General features: G+C 43.4%; 1 protein-coding gene and 1 pseudogene across 1 annotated transcript in view; both read right to left on the reverse strand.

Annotated features, from left to right (window-relative positions):
- The window catches only part of ABCA4 (ATP binding cassette subfamily A member 4), a 169,824-nt gene that overhangs the window by 4,274 nt on the left and 144,452 nt on the right, over window positions 1-21,098 (reverse strand). Inside the window, exons 38-48 of the mRNA XM_016193540.2 lie at window positions 20,799-20,946; window positions 14,293-14,416; window positions 13,824-13,953; window positions 11,619-11,739; window positions 10,870-10,932; window positions 9,139-9,245; window positions 6,602-6,743; window positions 3,712-3,846; window positions 2,776-2,879; window positions 2,597-2,689; window positions 1,193-1,442 (exon numbers count right to left, since the gene is read on the reverse strand). Coding sequence (XP_016049026.2) covers window positions 1,193-1,442; window positions 2,597-2,689; window positions 2,776-2,879; window positions 3,712-3,846; window positions 6,602-6,743; window positions 9,139-9,245; window positions 10,870-10,932; window positions 11,619-11,739; window positions 13,824-13,953; window positions 14,293-14,416; window positions 20,799-20,946 — 1,417 coding nt within the window. The remainder of the gene's footprint in view (window positions 1-1,192; window positions 1,443-2,596; window positions 2,690-2,775; window positions 2,880-3,711; window positions 3,847-6,601; window positions 6,744-9,138; window positions 9,246-10,869; window positions 10,933-11,618; window positions 11,740-13,823; window positions 13,954-14,292; window positions 14,417-20,798; window positions 20,947-21,098) is intronic.
- On the reverse strand, window positions 17,123-18,930 carry LOC103124606 (ubiquitin carboxyl-terminal hydrolase isozyme L3-like; annotated as a pseudogene).

Raw genomic sequence — 21,098 nt, forward strand, 5'->3', positions numbered from 1 at the left:
GAGATTTTTTTTTTTTTTTTAACAGCCAAATGGATGCTGGAGTAATTGGTGAAGGAAGGTTAATATGGAAGTTGATGATTTTAACGCTGGAGGCGACAGGCTGCTGCTGAAGACCCTCTGGAAAAAGCTCTTCCACCACTGATTAAAAAATAAAATACACCAGCAACTCAAAGAGTAAACACTAGCAGGCTCATTCCACTGCCCTATTGGTCAGGTTTTAATGATACTCCTTCCTTTCTTCCTTCTTCCTCTCCTTCCTTCCTCTCCTTCCTTCCTCCCTCCCTCCTCTCCTTCTCTCCTTCTTTCCTTCCTTCCTTCCTTCCTTCCTTCCTTCCTTCCTTCCTTCCTTCTTTCTTTCCTTCCTTCCTTCCTTCCTTCTTTCCTTCCTTCCTTCCTTCCTTCCTTCCTTCCTTCCTTCCTTCCACCAGAACATTACTCAGCTCTGATTTATGGTGATGCTGGTGACTGAACCTAGGATGTCAGAGCCTCAGGCACTGAAGTCTTTTTGCATGACCATTACTATCTTCTCAGCATCTTCTCATGTAATTTTTATGTTAGTGATTTAACAGTGGCTTGCAAAATTATAAGATTTCAGGAGTATAATTTCATACCATGAATGTATATGTAAGTCATCACACCCACCAAAGTTCTGTGGTTTCACTTCCCTCAGTCTCCACCCCCCAATCTTCATGGTTCTCACAAAGTCTAAGAACCGCTGGGTGTGCAACTGCCTGGTGCCAAAGTTGATTTGGAAAAAAAAAGTCACCACCACAAACCAGGAATGCTTCAATAGCAACTCATTGTCACTGTAGTTGGAAAGAATAATATACAAAGTGGATTTTTCTGATGTTTAAAATATTATTAGGGTGGTCTAGGAGGTGGCACAGTGGATTAAAGGATTGGACTCTTAAGCATGAGGTCCTGAGTTCAATCCCCGGCAGCACATGTATATCACACAGAGTGATATCTGGTTCTTTCTCTCTCCTCCTATCTCATGAACAAATAAATAAATAAAATACTTAAAAAATATTATAGGAAATAGTTTCTGGTATGTCAAAATTTGCCCTAGTAGACAGTGTGGAACGTGGGGCCTGTGGTGCTTCCCTCCCATGTGGATTCCTTCTTGGGTTTGGCGGTTCCAACCTACTCTTTATGTGGCCAAGCTCTGAATGCAACCCCCTGGACCACTTGCCTGGTCCAGCGTGGTCTGTGTGACTGAGTACTCCTCAATGAGCAGGCTGTCCTTGTGGGAGATGAGCAGCTGGAAGATCCTTGCCAAGGAGGATGAGGAGACCTGGAACTGCAGCATGTTGTAGTGCCTCTCCCTCTGCACACTGCCAGGGAAGTTCCCCTGGAAGAACTGCTCCACAGGATTTAGGTCAGGAAGCAAGTCATCCTTTGGGGATTTGATTTTCATTGTGACGATGTAGCCATCTCCAAACCTAGGAACACACATGATGGTGCGATACAGATTTCTGTTAGCAGCTGAGTCTACTATGATTCCCCCCAAATCAGGAGTTAGCTCATCAAAAATATTGTGGATGACAGGCCAGGCAATGACAGACCTGATTGAGTGAAAACATTACCATGTGCAGGAACCCAGGTTCTTGCCCCTGGTTTCTATCTGTAGTGGTGGTAGTGTGTGTGTGTGGGGGAGCACAGGAGGAGAGAACTTCGTTAAGTGATGAAGTAGTGTTGCAGGTGTCTCTCTTCCTTCCTAGCTACCCCTCCCCTCTCAATTTCTCTCTGTCCTATCAAATGAAACAAAGGAAAAAAGGTAAAGAATGAATTCTAGGAGTGGAGGATTTGTGGTATAGTCACCAGGCCCCAGCAATAACCCTGGTGGCAAAATAAATAAAAGTAAATTGAAAATGGGTATGAAAGGCCCAGAGTATAGACCCTGTGTTTAAAACTGAAGAAGAAGAAAACAGAATGGTTCCTGAGATAGTTTGACACTAGTTTCCTTAGATCTAGCTGTCTGGTAGCAAAGTGAGTCATCAAACCTGTGTCAACAGCTTCCAGTGTCCAATTGCTGGAGACAGGAGATACTCCCTGTTGCTCTCCTCCTAACACGTCTGCTGAAGTCAAAGATCAAACATGCCAGCACAGAGAAGGTGGGCTATAGGCTGGTCTCCCCCTCAACTAGTGAGGTGTTTTATATATTCTTGTTAAACAAAAGGTAGTTGGTCACCTTTACTCGGGTGAAGAATGGACCACCTGAGAATGTGCTCAGCCATCTGGCCTCCCACTATGTTTCATCAGGCTAGGTTGTATCCATTGAAATGTCTGTCAGTACTCAATCATGAAGGGATGATGAGGTGGGACAGTGGGGCGGTAGTAGACACCCTCCTTCATTCAAACCAGCTCTGTCTATGTCCCAGTCAGAACCATAAGGAAGAGACTCAGAGAAATGCCAAACACAGACATTCAGCCCAATATAAAGGACTGACTATATCTCAACACAACTTGCTCCACCTGCTGCTTCAGGATAAAGCCCAGTCACCACCTGTCTGTGGGTGCAACAGGACTCTCCTAATTGTCATCAGAGGGTACAGCCATCTTCATGGTAATATAGATGTCTCTATCATCTCCTTACTTGTACTTGAGGTGCTGAATGGTGCCCAGACACTGAAAGGTACCCTTCACCATGATGGCCAGCCGGGTGCACAGGGCCTCACATTCTTCCATGCTGCAGGGCAGGAGGTGAGAGGTCAGGAGATCCTTGCTGGTCCACCTGCTCCAGTCCAGCCCAACCTACCCCCCAGAATCTCTCGCCTGTGGGATGTGAGGACCACAGCCCTCCCTTCTCTGATGATGCTCATGATGGTGTTCCATAGCATTCGGCGTGCCTGGGGGTCCATGCCTGTAGTGGGCTCATCCTATGGGGAGTCACAGAGGCAGGTTTATAGCAGGTCTCTCCCAGTTACTGCACCTCCCTTGGCTGACTCCCTCTGAGAAGTTCTGCTTTCTGGCAGAAAAGGCACAAACTTACTCCATGCTGCTGAGGCCTGGGGTATCTAGGTGCAGATATACAAGACAGGTAAATGGGATGGGGATGGGGGTGGTGGTGCTGAAGAGGCACAACTCTAGAGGTCTAATTCAGTCTACACATAGGTAAAGGCTGATTAAGGCATTGGTAAAATTACCTTAAGAAAAAAATCTATATCTATTATATAAGGTTTCTCAGCATAGTAACAGACTGTAATATTTTTAGTTAAAATTGATGTCATTAAACATTGAAATTAAAAAAAAAGAAAAAAGAAAAGAAAGAGAAAAGAATCTTTTTAGAGGCAGAGAGACAGCCAGGTCACTTTGGTTCCCTCCACATCTCCTTATAAGCACCGGAGTGTGTGAATATGGGCCCCTAGGCCTGGCCTAACTCTTGAGAGTCATGAGACACTTACATGCACCAGTGTTCCTGTCTACACCCACCCCTATGGACCTCCTTGGGCCACCAAAGCTTGTGACCAGACACAGCCATTGCATAGAGGGGTTGGACTTCCATGCTGTGAGTCTGCAGTCTCACAGGAAATGTTACTAGTATGCATTTCACAAGTGGTGAGCCAAACACCAGACTGATTTACTCCTCACAAGTAGTACAGGGAACAGTCCAGACAAAAACAGACCATGTATTTTCTAAATCTGCTGAGCCCACTGCAGAGAAGCGGCACTTGGAAGATCTCTGGAACCACAGGTCATGGTGACTCTCACCAGCAACACCAGGGGTGGGCAGCCTATCAGTGCGATGGCTGTGGAGAGTTTGCGCTTGTTGCCCCCACTGTAGGTGCCGGCCAGGCGGTCCGCATAGAGAGACAGGCCCAGACTTTTAATACTCCAGTTTGCAACCTAGGGAAGAGAAAGGGATCCCATTTGGAAAGACAAACAAGCCAACACCCCAAACCTTCACCAACTCAAAGCTTTGGGTTGCCAGTTGTCATACCTCTCTGATGATAACACCAGCTAGGTTGCAACATGGCCACCTACAGGCCAAAGCTTCTTAGCACCTGCGTTCAAGGCCAGGAGAATCCTTTCCTCTCTGTCTTAGGTTCCAATTTGCCTTGGCCAACTCAGTATCTGTTAGGTGTAGCTCCCATTGGAAGTGACCTTTAGTCTTACAAAGAATAAGATAGTGCTTCTCACCCTAAGACTAAGAGGGAAAAAAGTCCTAGGTCTATTTGAGAGTATGGTGGACCCCAGATCTACTTATTTTCCTCTTCATAGGGTCATACATGAGGTGTAAAATGTGTTTCTAACACACAGTTATTGAGCACCTGCTTTGAACTTGGCACTACTAATCTCTGGAGAATAAAGGGGAACACAGATATTGCCACTGGATGCATAGACTGGGTGATGGTGGTGGTAGGTGGGAGTTTGACAGATGACTGAAATAACAGAATGGCAAATAAGCAGATTATAACAGTGCTTTGAGGAAGCTTAGTAATTTCCTCTGTGAGTCTTCCTATGGCCACCCTGACTAAATGTGCAAACCCTTTTCAAACAATTCTTCCCTGTTTTGTTTTTTCAAACGATGTTACTTTCAAATGTTACATATGCATTACTTATCTAATTATTCTCTGTGCCTCTTCTGCTAGAAAGTTAATAATAGTACAAAGAAAACTCACAAATCCTGTATTCTCTCTCCTCTCTCTTTTTCCAGACCAATATGAAGGTAAGTTATGTATCATGATGCCTCATGCCTATTACTGCAGTGTCTATTCCCTAACAGGGACATTCTACCACAGAACCATAACTCATAGTTTCTCAACCACCTCTGATACTGATAACCACATACATTTATCAATATCAGTGAATTTAATGTTAAGCTACATTAATCTACTATCAGCTAGTTGATACACTATGGCTCTGGATTGCTCATAGTTTGATTTGGCCCAGTAATACTCTCATAGAATTATTGTCTCTCCAAGACAGGATACAATCTAGTATCCACTATTCAGTTACTATGTCTACTTAGCTTTATATGAGTCCTCAAAAATATTTTGAAATGATAAAAATAAGCTTTCTCTGTCTTTTAAGATCTTGATACTTACAAAAGGTTTTGTCTACTTTTTAATTTGTCAATTATGCTTTATTTTTTTTTTCCATTTCATTGGGGGGAGTTAGTGGTTTACAGTATGGCTCTTGACAGAATATGGGCAGGCCTTGTCTGTTTATTAATGAGAGAAAGAAAGAACCAGAGTATCACAATGATGCCAGGGGTCATGCTTAGGATCTCATATTTACAGTCCAATGTTTTATCCACTAAGCCATCTCCTTGGGGTAAGATTTTGATACTTTTGAAGAATGCACTCCACTCCTAATTTGTTTGTTTAGTAGAGTGTACCTCTTTGGAGCTTGTCTAACATTTCTTCAAGGTTCAGGTTGCACATTTCCAATCAGAACATCACAGAAGTAAAGCTGCGCTCTTCCCACAGCATTACATCCAGGGGCATGAGATGTCACGTTACTCCTCAGAGGCTTTAATTTTGACCCCCCCCCCCCAGTTAATTTGTCATCTAATTTCTCCGTGTAGAATAAGAGTTGCTTCTCCACTGCAACCAGTAAGTAATGTGTGCAAAGATACTTTTAGACCACATAATTATCAGAAGTTTCCCCTACATTTATCAACCAGTGATGACTTTTGTGCAACCCACTATTTACTATGATCATTGCAAAATGACTAACTCTAAAACTTTCTCACTTGGTCTCAGCATTTTACTGTGAACAGGAACTCTCTGTCCACTCCTGTTAACTTATTTAATTAATAACAAAGACTTATTAGTTCCTATATTATCCACTGGAGTTGTGCAATTCATCACAGTATTTAATTACTTTGATGCTTGCATTGTCCCAGATATGACCACCTTCTTCTTCTGGTTTTTTTTTTTTTTTTTTTTTTTGCTTCCAGAGTTATTGCTGGGGCTTGGCACTGGCACTATGAATCCACTGCTCCTGGAGGCCATTACCCCCTCCCCTCTTTTTCTTTTCTTGATAGGACAGAGAGAAATTGAGAGAAGAGGGAGAGATAAAGAGGGAAACAGACAGACACCTGCAGACATGCTACCCTGCTCATAAAGTGTCCCCCTTGCAGGTGGGGAATGGGGGCTCAAACCCAGATCCTTATGTGGGACATTACCCTCTGTACACTTAACTGGGTGTGCCACTGCCTGGCCTCCTTCTGATCACCTTCTACAACAGTACTTGGCACACAGACACTCAGTAAGCATTTGTGGAATAAATAGTTGGATAGAATGCTCCAGCTTTCAGAAAACCAAAACACATAAACTTGCAAAACAAACAAAACACCCCCCACAACAAAACCACAAGTAAATAAACTGTCTCTAAGACTCGGTGAAAACTTTGGTGGTTATTGTTGGGAAGATGGGGGCACAGAACTTTGGTGGTGGATGCGGTATGGAACTATACCCTTAAATCTTTTTTGCAAATCACTGTTAATTGACAAGTAAAAAAACGGCTTGACAACAACAACAACAACAACAATAATAATAAAGGATACTCTAGCTTCCCCATTGCTAAAGAAGTTACTCTTATAAAACAGTTTATGGCTTGCTAATCAAGATGACCACAAGAGACCATTTCTTACCTGGTCAATTTCACCTGCCGGAACCCCTCGAAGCCGGGCATAAAGGTAAAGGTGTTCTTTCCCTGTGAGCAGGTCATCTATGGCATCAAACTGAGGACAGTAGCCCATACTTTGATGGACGTCAGAAATACTGGTTAAAATACTGCAAGAATAAGAAGCAATTAGCGAGCTTTCTTCAAATAGAGCTGAAAAAGCTTCTGCCCATGGGGTGAAGAAGCTGCCACTTCTTTTCTCCTGTTTTGCTTCAGAAATGTGTGCAACATTCAAAGCAAGGCCTTTGTTAATAGTTAGAAACTGATGAAACGAGATCCCTGTGCTTTGAACTTAGGCGAATTCTTCCAAGTTGCCCTATCTACGATAAACTTCTTCTTCTAGCGTTTGCCCTTCTTCCGTAGCCAGTCAACAGCGTCAGGTTGAGCCTGATGTCTGCTTGTTGCTGGCTTTGAAAGTGACTGGGATCCATGTGGATTCAGTCGGCTAGGAAGGATCGTCAGTTTCCCCAATAAATGGGTACTCACGGGATGCACCACGAGAAGGTCAATCCAATGCATATGATAAACTGAAGCTCTGTCACCCAAATGTAAACTGTGGTTTGGAATTGCATCACTTTATATGTAAGTGTAAAAACAAAAGGAAGAGTGGAGTATATAGATCGACCTGTCAATACCCATGTTCAGCAGGGAAGCAATTCCAGAAGCCAGACATCCCCACCTTCTGTATCCCATAATGACCCTGGGTCCATAATCCCAGAGGGTTAAAGAAGAAGAAAGCTATCGGGAGGGGGATGGGATATGGAATTCTGGTGGTGGGAATTGTGTGGAATTGTACTCCTCTTATCCTATGATTTTGTCAGTGTTTCCTTTTTATAAATAAAAATTTTAAAAAAAGGAAGAGCAAGTTTAAAAGAACTTTGGTTCCATTCATATGTGTGGGGAGTAGCTAGAGACAGCACTTGTCTCCCAATGGAAGTGATCTTCCCCATCTGCATAGACTGGCAGAGATACAGCCAATAAAAGAGAAACCAGTTAGATCCCTACCTAGAGCAAATGGCCATCGGGGAAAAGAGAAGTAAATTTAGTTTTATCGCACCCTTTGATTAATATAGTTTTGCTCATTAGAAAACATATTACCTTGATGAAAAAAGTAAGTGGTCCATGGACTATGTGCTCTAAACTCTTCCCACTTCCCTTATATATTCAGCTTTATGAATAAAAGATGCATGCACAGGTGGGACTGAGAGACACCATGTAGCCCCCCCCCCATACACACACACACACACACACACACACCCCGTATGACCACAAATAAACAAACAAACCTACTTTAGGCATGACTGGGCAAATTAAAATCACCCAGGGGAGCAAGGAAGGTACACTGTCAAATTCACACGAGTTACCCCAGCCAGAGAGCTCCAATCTTTTATCTTAAATATTTTTTCTAGATTCCATTTTGATTTTACCTTCTGGACATCAGACTGTGTCTTACTTGGACTATCTCTTGATGTCTCAGACAAATTCTATTATAACCCCTTGCTTCCCCTCCCTGTCCCTTTCGTTACCGTCATGAAGTCACCTGCTTGGCTGCAGGTCAGGCTGAGTCTGATGAGATAGATCTAGTTCTGGTTGGCTTCACCTATACCAGTCCTTTGCTATAGACCCAATAGGTATGACTAAGCAAGGCCAGGGGACCAATCTATCCAGTCTAATGAGTTGAATTCCCTCTTGCCACTGGATTTTGGGCCACATTGAGGATGACTCTCAGGTGAGGGAATGAGGCCTCAGTTAGATGATAGAAAGATGTCAACAGTGCCTAACACCACTTATCAACCAGACAGAGGGCACATCTAACATATGAGCCTGCAGTTCCAGGAGCAGCCTGGAAACATGCAATCAAGTGCAAAGTCAAGTTCTCTGCCATGTCCCTTGCTGCAAACACCTTATTCCAGAAAGCAAGAAGTTTCTCCCTTGACCAAAGGGACATGTCAGTTTTCTCTTCATAAGCGTTGATTGGTCTAGCAAAAAACCAAGCATCAGCATAGAAATGGGTCAGTGCAGGTTAAGGTTCCCCAGGGTCCTTGAGCTTCCTTCATTTAGAAACAAAGACGTAGAGATAGAATGCCTCACAATGGTTCTTATGGGGATGTAAATGCAACTCCACTGCTCAATAAATTTCACCAAACTGCCTGGAAAACACCTTTGAGAAAGGTAAGGGGGGGGCATGGTATTCTCTCAGGAAGAAGGTGCAGATGTTCATTATATATCCAAAGAAATCCATGACCTCAAAAGATGAAGAAACTGACTTTGTATTTCCCAGAAATTTCAGAAATTTCACATGAATAGAGGAATCTCTTAACAATCATAAGCCAATTCAATTTTCCAGCATGTTGTCTTTGATTTTTTTTTTTGAATGGCGCTCATAAGGAGGTCTGCCCACAGGCACAGATCTTGAGGGTCTCTCATCCATTCTCCCTGTGCTGGCAAGGGGGCACTGATGCAGTACTCGAGACAGACACCTTGACAGGATGAGCAGACACTCACCTCTTCCCAGCTACAGTGGCATCACCTGAGGTCACTGAGGTGTCACCAGTGAGCATCTTGAATGTAGTTGTTTTGCCAGCTCCGTTCACCCCTAGGAGGCCAAAGCACTGAGGGAGAACACACAGATTTGAAAAGAAGTTCTTAAATGCCAGGCTCTAAGACAAGTGTGAGAGTTGGAGAGACCTGTGTGCCATAAGGAGACCACTAGTCATGTGTGGTGCAGGGTAGCAGAATGTGCCACAGCCAAACATGTCACTTTGGTGTAAAGACGATTTTGAGCTGAAGGCAACTGAAAACAACATCTCTTCTCTCCTCCTCCTCCTCCTCTTCCTCCTCTTCCATCCTCTTCCTTCTCTTCCTCGTCTTCCCCCATGTTCACACCCTCTTTCTCATTGCCACTAATGTCACTGCTGAGGCTCAGTGCCTGTATGAGGAATCTACTGCTCCTAGAAGACATTTCTCCCCTTTATTTTTCTTTTCCTTTTTCTTTTTGATAGAGACAGAGAGAGCTTGAGAGGGAAGGGGAAGATAGGGAGGGAGAAAGAGAGACACCTGCAGCGCTGCTGCACCACTACTGAAGCTTCCCTTCTGCAAGTGGGGACTTGGGGCTTGACTCTCGGTAACCATGATAACGTGTGCTCATGGTAACATGAGCTCCTAGACTCTCCCTCCCGCCTGCCTAAAATCAGGACATAAATTTGCACATTGTTACTCGCTCAGTACTCTACTGGGAAAAAGAAAAGTTTACTGGAGACAATTTTAGACCCTACTCAGGCTGGGGATGGAATTCTTTCCTCCTTCCTTCCTTCCTTCCTTCCTTCCTTCCTTCCTTCCTTCCTTCCTTCCTTCCTTTCCTCCTCCTCCTCCTCCTCCTCCTCCTCCTCCTCCTCCTCCTCCTTCTTCTTCTTATTATTTTACCAGAGCACTGCTCACTTATGGTTTATGGTGGTGCTGGGGGGTTGAACCTGAACTGGGAGTCTCAGGGATAAAAGACTTTTTGTATAACCATTGTGTGGTCTCCCTTAGGTTGAGGATGGTACTAGTAGAGTCAGCATGACAAAGCTCCTAGCACTCGTTTCTCAAGAGTTGTCTTCTTTCAGTTTTACACCCTAGATTCTAAATCCTTTTCTTCTGTCCTGTCTCTAGGAAGTGCCCTTCCTTTGCTAAAGTGCTATATAAGCCCATACTGTATAAATGCCTGCCACCCTTTTGAGTCCTTGTCTCTAACTGCTTCCTGTGTATGTGAGATGTCCATGCTAAGACCCTATTTTTCTCTACTTTATCTGTCTTTTTTAGAGTTTGATTTACAAAATCACAGCCTGAGACCCTTAAGGATAAGAGAATGGGGCAGAGAGAGAGTTTTTCTGCTCCTTTAATGGCTGCCAAACACTAGAAACACAGTCTGAACTGACATATCATAAATGTGACTCACTGGATTTTGAAAACTCACAACAACAAAGAATCTAAATCTCTCATTATTAGTTCTTTGTATTAACTGCTAACAGTTCAGGTATTTGGGGTAGAATAAGCCACTACAATCACTTTCACCTGTTTTCTTTTTTTACTTTTGACATGTGGTTACTGGAACATTGAAAATACTCCTGTGGCTTGCACTGTATTTCTACTGGCTAGCTCAGTGTTGTGTTGTGTGTGTGTGTGTGTTGTGGGGCACACATGCACAGAAGTTGTTTTTTTCTGAAGCCTGTTTAAATGTGGTCTGGGAGTACCCACCTCTCCAGGGCGAACCCCCACACACAATCTGTCCACCACTGGGCTGAAAGTGCCGGAATATATCTGCAAGATTTAGAGAATCTGGGATGAGAACTGAGAGAGAGAACAGGGAAGAGGAGAAGAAGGAGTAAAGGGTTGCTTAGGCAAAACTACTAATACTAGGAAGCTGCCATTGGCATGAGGTCTCAGTGAGTTGCTGTGAGCTCTGAGAAGTCCCAGTGCTGATCCAGTTTGCAGAAGAGGAAGGGAGAAAGAGTACTGGAGCTCAGTTGTTGCAGTTCTCACTGAGGCCCAGTGTCTAGGACCCAAGATGAAAGCTCTGGAAAGCATTGACATTAGATGTCCTAAGAAGACTAGTTATATACAGATAAAATCACGAAAATTAGGTGGTTAGGTATGGTTGAGCACACACATTAAAGTGAAAAAGGACCTGGGTTCAAGCCCCAGTCCCCACCTTCAAGGAAGAAGCTTCATGAGTGGTAAATATAGTGCTACAAGGGTCTCTCATTCTCTCTCTCCCCCTCTCTGTCTATCCCTTGGACTTTTCCTTTATCCTCCTTCCTTCCTTCTCCGTCTCCCCCATCCCTCTCATTTTGTCTCCATCCAAAATACATTTTTAAAAAATCCACTTACAATTAGGAAAATTAACTCCTTGTATAGAGATACTACTTATTCTGCAAAAAGCAGATTAAGTCATGCCATTTGTAGGTTCGACTGGCACCTCCAAACTGACATGCCTATTCCCTTACCTTGGTCAGGTTATTCAGCCTTAAGATATCAGTTTTATTTCCTCCATTAGCAATTCTTTGTCTTTCTTCAGCCACATCATCATCTTCATCTAGGATGGGCTCCTTAGCTGGTTCAGCAACCCTAGAGAAAGGAAAGGGGAGGAAGCTGGGCTGCTTACAACATCCATTCCATTGCTTCCGGCCCAGCCTGCCTTCCACTCTTTCAGGTCTGAATTCACCCTTCGAAATCATGTGAACTACCAACTTACAGGGTGTGTCCCTTGTGGAGAGCACTCTTCTTCTCTCTTTCTCCTTCTCTGACTATCACTTGATATGAGCAGGGTCATGAGCTTGGTAAGCAGCTCACCTCATCTTACCTCTTAAAGATAGATCTACGTCTGCAAAGGAGGGCCTGCAAGGGCTGAATCACGCCTGACCAGCAATCCCTCTCACTGTCCCATATAACTAGACCAATAAAATGACCACTTTCTGGTCATTTTATTTAACATGTTGACATGATTATCTCATTCACTTCTTACATTGTTGTGAACTGGGAGGTAGGTTTGTTGCCAACAACTCAATTCTCTAAGGATTAAAACATAATAAAAAAAGAAAGAAAAACTAGCCTCTGAATTTCTATTTAGATGTGACCAGCCTTGCCTAAGAGGAAGAAGGGTAAGATAAGACAATGGGTTGGCATGACAGCTCACTGGGTAGGACGTGCCATGTGCACAGCCCAGATTTGAGTTCTGACATACTTAAAATTTGGAGTGATAAAATCACTAACATGGGAGATCTTGACTGAAAAACAAACAAAGAAGCACACAATCCAGAGAGACTTGTTTTGGGGTCCTACTGCTTAGCAATTCAGGGTTCTGAGTCTAGATCATTAATGGTCAACCTTGACTACAGAGGAGGCTGTCTTCTAGAAACCTGAGCATCTATGCCCAAAAGAGGCAAGGCCTGGGATAAAAGCCTGGGGAGAAGGGCAACAAAAAGGGAAAAATAAATATAAATATATAAAAAAAATTAAAAAATAAAGGCCTGGGGAAGAGCAGGGTAACCACCCCCCACAGGGATCCTGCCTGCACTCACCTCCCACCTCACCTCCATATTACTTCCCTTTCTAATTAACAAAGGAGCCTGGTTTGTCTATTTCAGGGGTGGGGAACCTGTTTCATGCCAAGTTTCCCTTTAGATATTTGTAACATCTTTCTTGGGACATACAACATTATCAACTTAAAACCTAGCACTTAATGTTGCTATGAAAAAAACAACTTCTAAATTTATGAAACTTCAAGTCCTGCAAGTGGTTGCCTTAGCAGAGTCTGTGAGCCAGATGATCTCCATCCATGGCCTATTTTCTCATGAGTACTATTTTCTAGTACTCTGGGCACCCTTTAACCATTGTTATCTGTGATGCTCTCATCTGATTTAAAATTACTATCTGTTCATTAAGTGAGAAGGACTAAATAATAGTAAGCAAGGTAGCTGAGAAGGCAGAGCACATGTCTCCCAGGTGAGAGGTCCCTGGCACCTCGTGGAAACACCATGACAGCATCAAGGTAAATCCATGGGCAGTGAACTGGTGCTTTGGTGTCCTTCTCTCTCATGAAATAACATATAAAACAATGGATTAGAGAAGTGGCTTAGCAGTATCACACGTGTAAGGTCTAAAGACATTAGTGATCAAATCTGATAATGATGTATTCAAGTACTCTAAACTTTATGGATTCTTCATAAAGCCTAAGGTGCCAGCTTTAATGTGTCTCTCCTTCTCGTGTTATTTGTGAATTTCTCAGGGAGGGTCTAGAGGCAGACTAGTTATTCCTTTGTCATTCATTGCCCATTCTCCCTTGGAGGGAGAAGTACTGGGAAAAACACTGTGAGAGCTAAGAAATCCAGCCCCACTTCCTATCTGGAGATTTTAAAAAGCAGCTATGAGGCAAGAGAGGGGAGAATACTTTACAGGAAATCCCCCTTCCTTAATACTGTGTACTGTTATCAAAGCTTTTCCCCCTCACACAAAGGACTTAAGCAAAGGGTTATTATTTCTTTGAGGTGCTGAGCAGGTCACCATTTTCTGGACTATTTCATTTCAAGCAAGTTAGGCTTCGAGGATACAAAAAGCCCCTGTGAGATAGGTCTCACAAAGAAAGAGAAGAGCTCAGGGATGTGAAGTCAAGTCTCTGGAGTTGCTCTTGACATCCCTGGGGAACAACGTACCATCTGGTTAAGAAGAAGTGGTGTTGAGTGAGAAGGGTCAGCAGGAAGTAGACCACCCCTTCTGCTGCCATGGCAACCAGGTTCTTCCCAATCAGGTCCCATTGAAATGGATTTGAAGTGTGCTCCTCACCTGGAGAAGAAGGTCACTGGAATTAAGTCCATATTAGCTGCCCTCTCTGTGTTTAAAGATCTAGCTAGCCCTGGCCTAGTAGAAGAAGAATCCAGATGAGAACCTTGATCACCAGTCTTATCTGGGCTTTTTGATTTTAGCCAGAACAGGCAAAGGAGGAAGTATTCCCTTAGCCCCTCCTTCCTGTTTCTCCTCAGTCATGAAACTAGACGCATCCTACTCCTTCCTAGGGAAAGGACAGCTCCAGCCCAGGCTCCAGGTACGATGTAGGAATTCCTGCTGCAGCCCTCCAGTGTGGAGGACCGAGGTCCTGCTCCTCCACCTGGCCCTGACACATACCAAAGCGTGCATAGACGTCTGTCACAGCCTGGCTCAGTGCAAGGTCAATGAGGCCTCGGCCCAGGCAGAAGTGGGGGAAGATAATGAGCAGCTTCCTCAGCATGGCATTGAACCTGAGTAGAGTCTGAAACAGAAAGCAAAACCAAGTCACCCTAATGGAATGTCTTTGGCCATCTTTTGAGGACCTCTTCAGGATAAGGACTGCCCCACTCTCTGAAGGGAGGCTGGGTCACTGAGGAGGATTGGGCTTGCAGTGGGTATAACCTAGAATGTTCCCAGCTGTGACCATGGACTGTGAGATCAGACTGACAAGGACCAGAGGTTATACACACTCTTATGCTAAATATGAATATACATAGACCCCGGGACAGATCAATGTGCTAAGAAGTTAATTATATTAAAGTCTGGGAGCCACTCGTGCTCTAACCTGGCTTTCAGGTTTTATTCTGTACTTTGATACTGTCCTCCCAGACAATTATTTCTAATCCGCCTTCATGCTAGCTATCAAGCTCAAGAAAAAATTACTGAAGTCCTAGGCTTCTAGGAACATACTCAAAAGAAATAAAAAATAAAAGAGAGAGATATTCCACCGTATGGCCCCTACTCTTACTGGATCTATTCCTATTCCTTGGTCTTTGTATATTTATTTTTAAAAGTATATTTTATTTATGTTATGTTAATGAGAGAGATACAGAGAGAAAGATACAGAATCATACCAGAATATGGTTCAGCTCTGGTTTATCATGGTTAGGGGGACTGAACCTGGGACTTCAGAGCTTCAGGCAGAACCATCAAGCTATCTTCCACCCAGAGCTTTGCTCCCTGATTATCAAATATTTTATCCTGATTTATTACTGGCATTAAGCCACTAAGTTCCAGCTGTTACTACAATCCCATCCTGACCTCCATAGGCAGATGACCTTGCCAGCATGGCCTGGAACCTCATCTCTACAGAGACCTCCTCTACTAGGGAAAGATATAGACAGGCAGGGGGTATAGATTGACTGGCCAATGCCCATGTCCAGAGGAGAAAAAATTATAGAAGTCAGAACCCCTTCTTTGTGCACCCTCAAAAAGAATTTTGGTCCATACTCCCAGAGGGGAAAATGCTAGGGAAAGATGATTCTGAACCTCAGTTCTACTGGGACCTGGAACTTTTGTAACACAGAGTTTTTCTTTTTGCACCATCACTGAGAAGGAAGAGATTCTGGAGAACATCCGAGGAATGGTGGGAAAGCTTGCAGGAGTAGGGCTCAGCTGCCAGAAGAGCCACAGGAGTGACTAGTTTAGTAGTCTCATAGGAGGCACCTTTTCTAAATGTTTACTCTGCCAAGGGCTATGGAGGCCATGAAACACTTCAGATTATCTTCCTTAAAACACTAGGCAATGTTGTAGGTGGCAGCATGCATTTGGAGAAAGTCTCTGCTTCTCTTTTCTGCTGTGTGTTTGGGAACTCTAACTGCATAATCACTTGAAATGGAGCAGGACGAAAGAGGACACACAGGGTTGAGGCTGATGAGGACAGCACCGTCCACTGCATCTGGCTAACGCCTACCTGACACTACCCACTCTGCTCTTTCACCTGGAGTCCTTCTGCATTTCCTGCTTCTGCTCACTACTGCTACTAGCAGGAAGGAGGCCTTTCCCTTTCTTCTCTCTGGGAGATTCCTCCCTTCTTTAGAAATCTAGCTCCAATAACACCCCTCTCTCAGAAGAATTTCACAAATTCGCATGATAAAATGCCCACTTCTCTTTCATGATACTTCTCACACTGCCATCATTCTTTTCCTAGTAGTTAGAGATTCAGGGAGACAGAAAATGGGTCCTCATCACTTTTGGGTCCTTTGTAAATGAATACTTTGCATGATGGTTAACTCTGTCAGTGCTTCATTATTTATTAAATGGGCTAATAAAAATTCTTATTTAGGTCAGACTCAAATTGAATCTCCTTCATTAAGAAACTCTCTCTTAGAACTGGGGCCTCTGGGTCCATGCTCCCAGAGGGCTAGAGAATGGGAAAGCTATCATGGGAGGGGATGGGTTATGGGGATTGGGTGGTGGGAATTGTGTGGAGTTGTACCCCTCCTACCTTATGTTTTTGTTCATTAATCCTTTCTTAAATAAAAAATTAAAAAAAAAAAAAGAACTGGGGCCTCACACATGGGCAAATTCACAGATATAGGCTGCTCTTTTTTTTTTTTTCCACTCAGATAGACATGCAGTGAGAGATTAATAGAGGGTGAAATACCACAGCACTAGTGCTTCCTCCAGTGTCACAGCATCTCCATATGGTGTCAAATGGTAAGGCATAGGTCTTTCTTGATGAGCTGTCTTTCTGGCCTCCATGATTTTCTTGGCTCTTGAAAGTCCCTTCTTTGGGATTTCACTTTGAACTGTAGCATTTTATTTGTCTTGTTCCTTTGATGCTCTGTCACCCACTGACATATGGAATACCATGTACCATCCCTGATTTGTGGTTGGGTGACTAAGTCACTCTTGTTTATATGGGTAAATTATCACAGGCTGTTCACCTCCTTGAAACCTCTTGAAGGACAGCAGTACCTGGAACCAGAGGAGCCTCCTATAGGAGACTGGAATTTCCTCAGCATCTGTCTGTCCTACAATCCACATGAAGGTAGCCAGCTTCTAGATGCGGAGTCTGCAAATGGTGACTAAGTGAGCAAAGCTCTCAGGAGGAAGGATGTTTTGAGTCACTTTGAACTATTTAAGTAAGCTGAAGATATATATATATATATACACACACACTATATTAGAGTGCTGAGAGTCTGTGACAAAGTCACCTGCAGAGAGCAGAATTTTCAGTCTGCAGGGATGTGCAGGCCATGGAAGGAGGGTGTCTGATAATCTCATGTCTCTCCCTGCAGGGGTGTAACTATGATGGGGTACAGGTTTTTTTAATCCACATAGTTTAACCAATCACATTAATGAAAATATAAAAAATTTGCATTAGTGTATGGCAGCAGAAATTTAATCATTATGTTGCAAATAATACAGTATTTGATGTTCCCATTATTAACAAATGATGCTGCGGAAAGAGCAATCACATTGAATCTTAATTCATCAGGGTCACGTTCCATAAACTTCTTGCAAACTTCTATGGCATCCTCTAATAAAGTGTCATCACTAGTTTCTCCATGGCTAACTGGAAATGGCTTACGCCCATCTAACTCATAGAGATGCCCATCTATATGAACTAATGCAATAAAATGAAGATCTTCTTTTTCATCTGTACTTGGTGCCTCAGTCTGACCTTCATGGGCACTGGTCTCATGAGTTACCCAAATAGCATCACAGTTCTCCAAGAATCTGGCTTGTTCTTCAGGGCTCATTAACACAGATTCTTCAAGGAATTTTTAAAAAATTTGTTTATTTATTCCCTTTTGTTGCCCTGTTGTTTTATTGTTGTAGTTATTATTGTTGTCATCTTTGTTGGATAGGACAGAGAAATGGAGAGAAAGTGGGAGAGAAAGATAGACACCTGCATACCTGCTTCACTGCTTGTGAAGCGACTTCCCTGCAGGTGGGGAGCCAGGGGCTTGAACTGGGATCCTTTCCCTGGTCCTTGCGTTTTGTTCCACGTGCACTTAACCCACTGCGCTACCGCCCGACTCCCAAGGAATTGTTTTAAGGTTGATCCTGACTCAAAGTGCATCTTCTCTTTATTGTTGGCAATCACATGGATCAGTCCAATTGTCCCACAGGCATTGCTGATGGTTTGTTTGATGAAGTATACTGATGATGTAACATCCTGTCCCTGAGATTTTATTTTTTCCTCCTCTTCTGTTCATACTTTTCTATAATCAGGAAGAGAAGTAACACTGCACATACTGGTCTTGGTACCATGCTGAGGAGTTCAGGATCCATTCCAGATAATATCAACTAACTGCCAATTAGGATGTAAACCTAACTGTTTGAGAAACTGGTTAGAGACTTTGGGATTGGCCTCCAGCAGCAGCCAGCACTGACCCTCCATGGCCACTCCACCTGGCCCCTGCCTAGTGCTGGGGTACAGTTTTTTTGTTTTGTTTTGTTTTTGTTTGATTTTTGTTGTTGTTACCAGTCATGGAAGAGCTGAGGATTCATTTCTTGATTAGTGGTAACAGAAGGGTTGATAGAGTCTGGCAAAGGGTCACTCTAAGGAGGCTGGGTGGTTACTGCAGATCTGCCATGGGTCCATCCAGTTGGGGCAGAGGCAGGGAAGGGGGTGGGGGGGGTCACAGGGCATTAGAGCAGATAGCTGGTTGGTGCCCACACTCTGTACTGCAAAGACACAGGCCAGCCTGCCGGTTCTTATGATGTTCCCTGGACAGCAACTGGCAGGACTTGCACACAGCAGGCTGGCGGTAGAAGTGTGAAGCAGAAAACCCTGTGGCCACACCCATTGTTGTTAGGGTCCAGTCTGGCTGGTACTTTCTGAACAGGGAGAAGACTGTGGTTGTAGATGGGACAATTATACATTTTAGTTAATAAAAAATGAGTCACTTAATAGATATAGTCCCAAGGTCAGATGAATGGGGTTTACGGTTAATGGTATTTATATAGTTTTCCCATATTTGGGAGCTACTCTCTGCCCTGATGCAGCTTTCTAGTCCTGTTCTTAACTCTGACACCATCTCCCCAGACAATACTCTTAGCCCACTTGCACGCTATTTGTCGGACTGAGGTAAAAATTAGTAAAGTCATGGACCCCTTGGAATATACCTAAAATAAACTTCCTAGCTTCTCCCAACATGAAGACCCCAAATTTCATCTGCTTTATTCTTATTTTAGGTTCCTGATAATTAAACATTTTTTTCTTCTTTATATCTTGATGCTTTTCAGCCACCAAGTGGCAGATGCTCCCATGTTGCTAACCTGACCTCCCTGTGTAGACAACCTCACCAATGTGTCCAGGAACCCCACCTCCCCAGAGCCCTACCCCACTAGGGAAAGATAGAAACTGGCTAGGGGTATGGATTATCTTGTCAATGCCCATGTCCAACAGAGAAGCAATTACAGAAGTCAGACCTTCTACCTTCTGCATCTCATAAAGAATTTTGGTCCATACTCTCAGAGGGATAAAGAATAGGGAAGCTTCTGTGGTCAGGGAGGTGGCACAGTGCATAAAGCATTGGATTCTCAAGCATGAGGTCCTGAGTTTGATCCCCGGCAGCACATGTACCAGAGTGATGTCTGGTTCTTTCTCTCCTCCTATCTCTCTCATGAATAAATTCTGAAAAAAAAAAAAAAGAAAAGAAAAAGAAAGAATAGGGAAGCCTCCAATGGAGGAGATGAGATACAGAACTCTAGTGGTGGGAATCATATAGAATTGTGCCCTTCTTAAAGAAAAAAAAACAAAAACTAGCATAGCCACAGGCCCATTGGAATATAACTAAAATATGCCTACTAGCTATCTACAAAATGGAGGATCCCCCAACTCTTCATCTGCACTTTTCCAGCCTTTAGGTCCATGATTGGTCAACAATTTGTTTGGCTTTGTATGTTAACTCTCTTTTCAGCCACCAGGTTCCAAATGCTAGCATGATGCTGACCAGACTTCCCTGGACAGACAAGCCCACCAATGTGTCCTGGAGCTCCGCTTCCTCAGAGCCCTTCCCCACTAGGGAAAGAGAGAGGCAGGCTGGGAGTATGGATCAACCAGTCAACACCCATGTTCAGCAGAGAAGCAATTACAGAAGCCAGACCTTCCACCTTCTGCAACCCACAATGACCTTGGGTCCATACTCCCAGAGGGATAAAGAATAGGAAAGCTTTCAGGGAAGAGGATGGGATACGGAGATCTGGTGGTGGGAATTGTGTGGAGTTGTACCCCTCTTATCCTATCGTTTAGTCAATGTTCCTTTTTATAAATAAAAAATTAAACAAAAAAGAATTGTGCCGTTCTTATCTTACAATCTCGTCAATCTTGCCTCAGGTTCAATCCCCAGTACTACCTTAAGCCAGCACTGTGCAGTGCTCTGTCTCCTCTCTCTTTCTGTATCTTTCTCTTTGTATTTTTTCTCTTCCTCTCATTAAAATAAAACAAAATAGGGGTGGGGAGACAGGAGTATAACTATTAGGTTATGCAAAAGATTTCATGCCTGAGACTCTAAGATCCCAGGTTCAATCCCCAGCACCACTATAAGCCAGAGATAAAAAGTGTTCTTCTCTCTCATTAAACATATATAAATAATAAAATAAATAAGATACTAAAATACAATAAATTATTAAGAAATAATCAAATAAACAAAAATTTACTATCATGAAAGCTAATTAGTAGCTTACAGAATGAGCTTAGAAAGCCATCAATCACACTTTGAGCAAACAGTCAACAAAGGGTTTAAATTAAAGAAGAGAGAAAAGAAGGCAGGAATAAAGGGAAGATTGGGGAAGCAACACCCATTTAGGCACTCAGTACATACAGTTCGAATGCTTCTCCATGGCTGTGCTTGGCTGTCACATGTTCTCTGGCAATTGAACAAGGAGGCCAAGAAAGTCATGCTCACCTGGTTATTCTCAAATAATTCCAAGACAAAAGTGATGGCACTGCTGTTTATGCCGATGAACAGATTAGCACAAGACAGGGCCACATAGGCTGTGCTGGGAACATCAAACAGGAAGGACGCTGGGTACATCATTGGAATAACTGCCCATCTGTGAGAAATGACACAACTCAATGGGAGAGAATTCCAATTTCCAATAAACCAAATGGTCTCTTACAATGCACAGGAGGCTGTCTACCCTTCATTGCTTCTCACTCCAGTCAGGAGTCACAAAGCAGAGCTGAGATCCCAGCAGGTTCATCT

Source organism: Erinaceus europaeus, chromosome 11, assembly GCF_950295315.1.
Source record: "Erinaceus europaeus chromosome 11, mEriEur2.1, whole genome shotgun sequence".
In the NCBI taxonomy this organism is placed as follows: Eukaryota; Metazoa; Chordata; class Mammalia; order Eulipotyphla; family Erinaceidae; genus Erinaceus; species Erinaceus europaeus.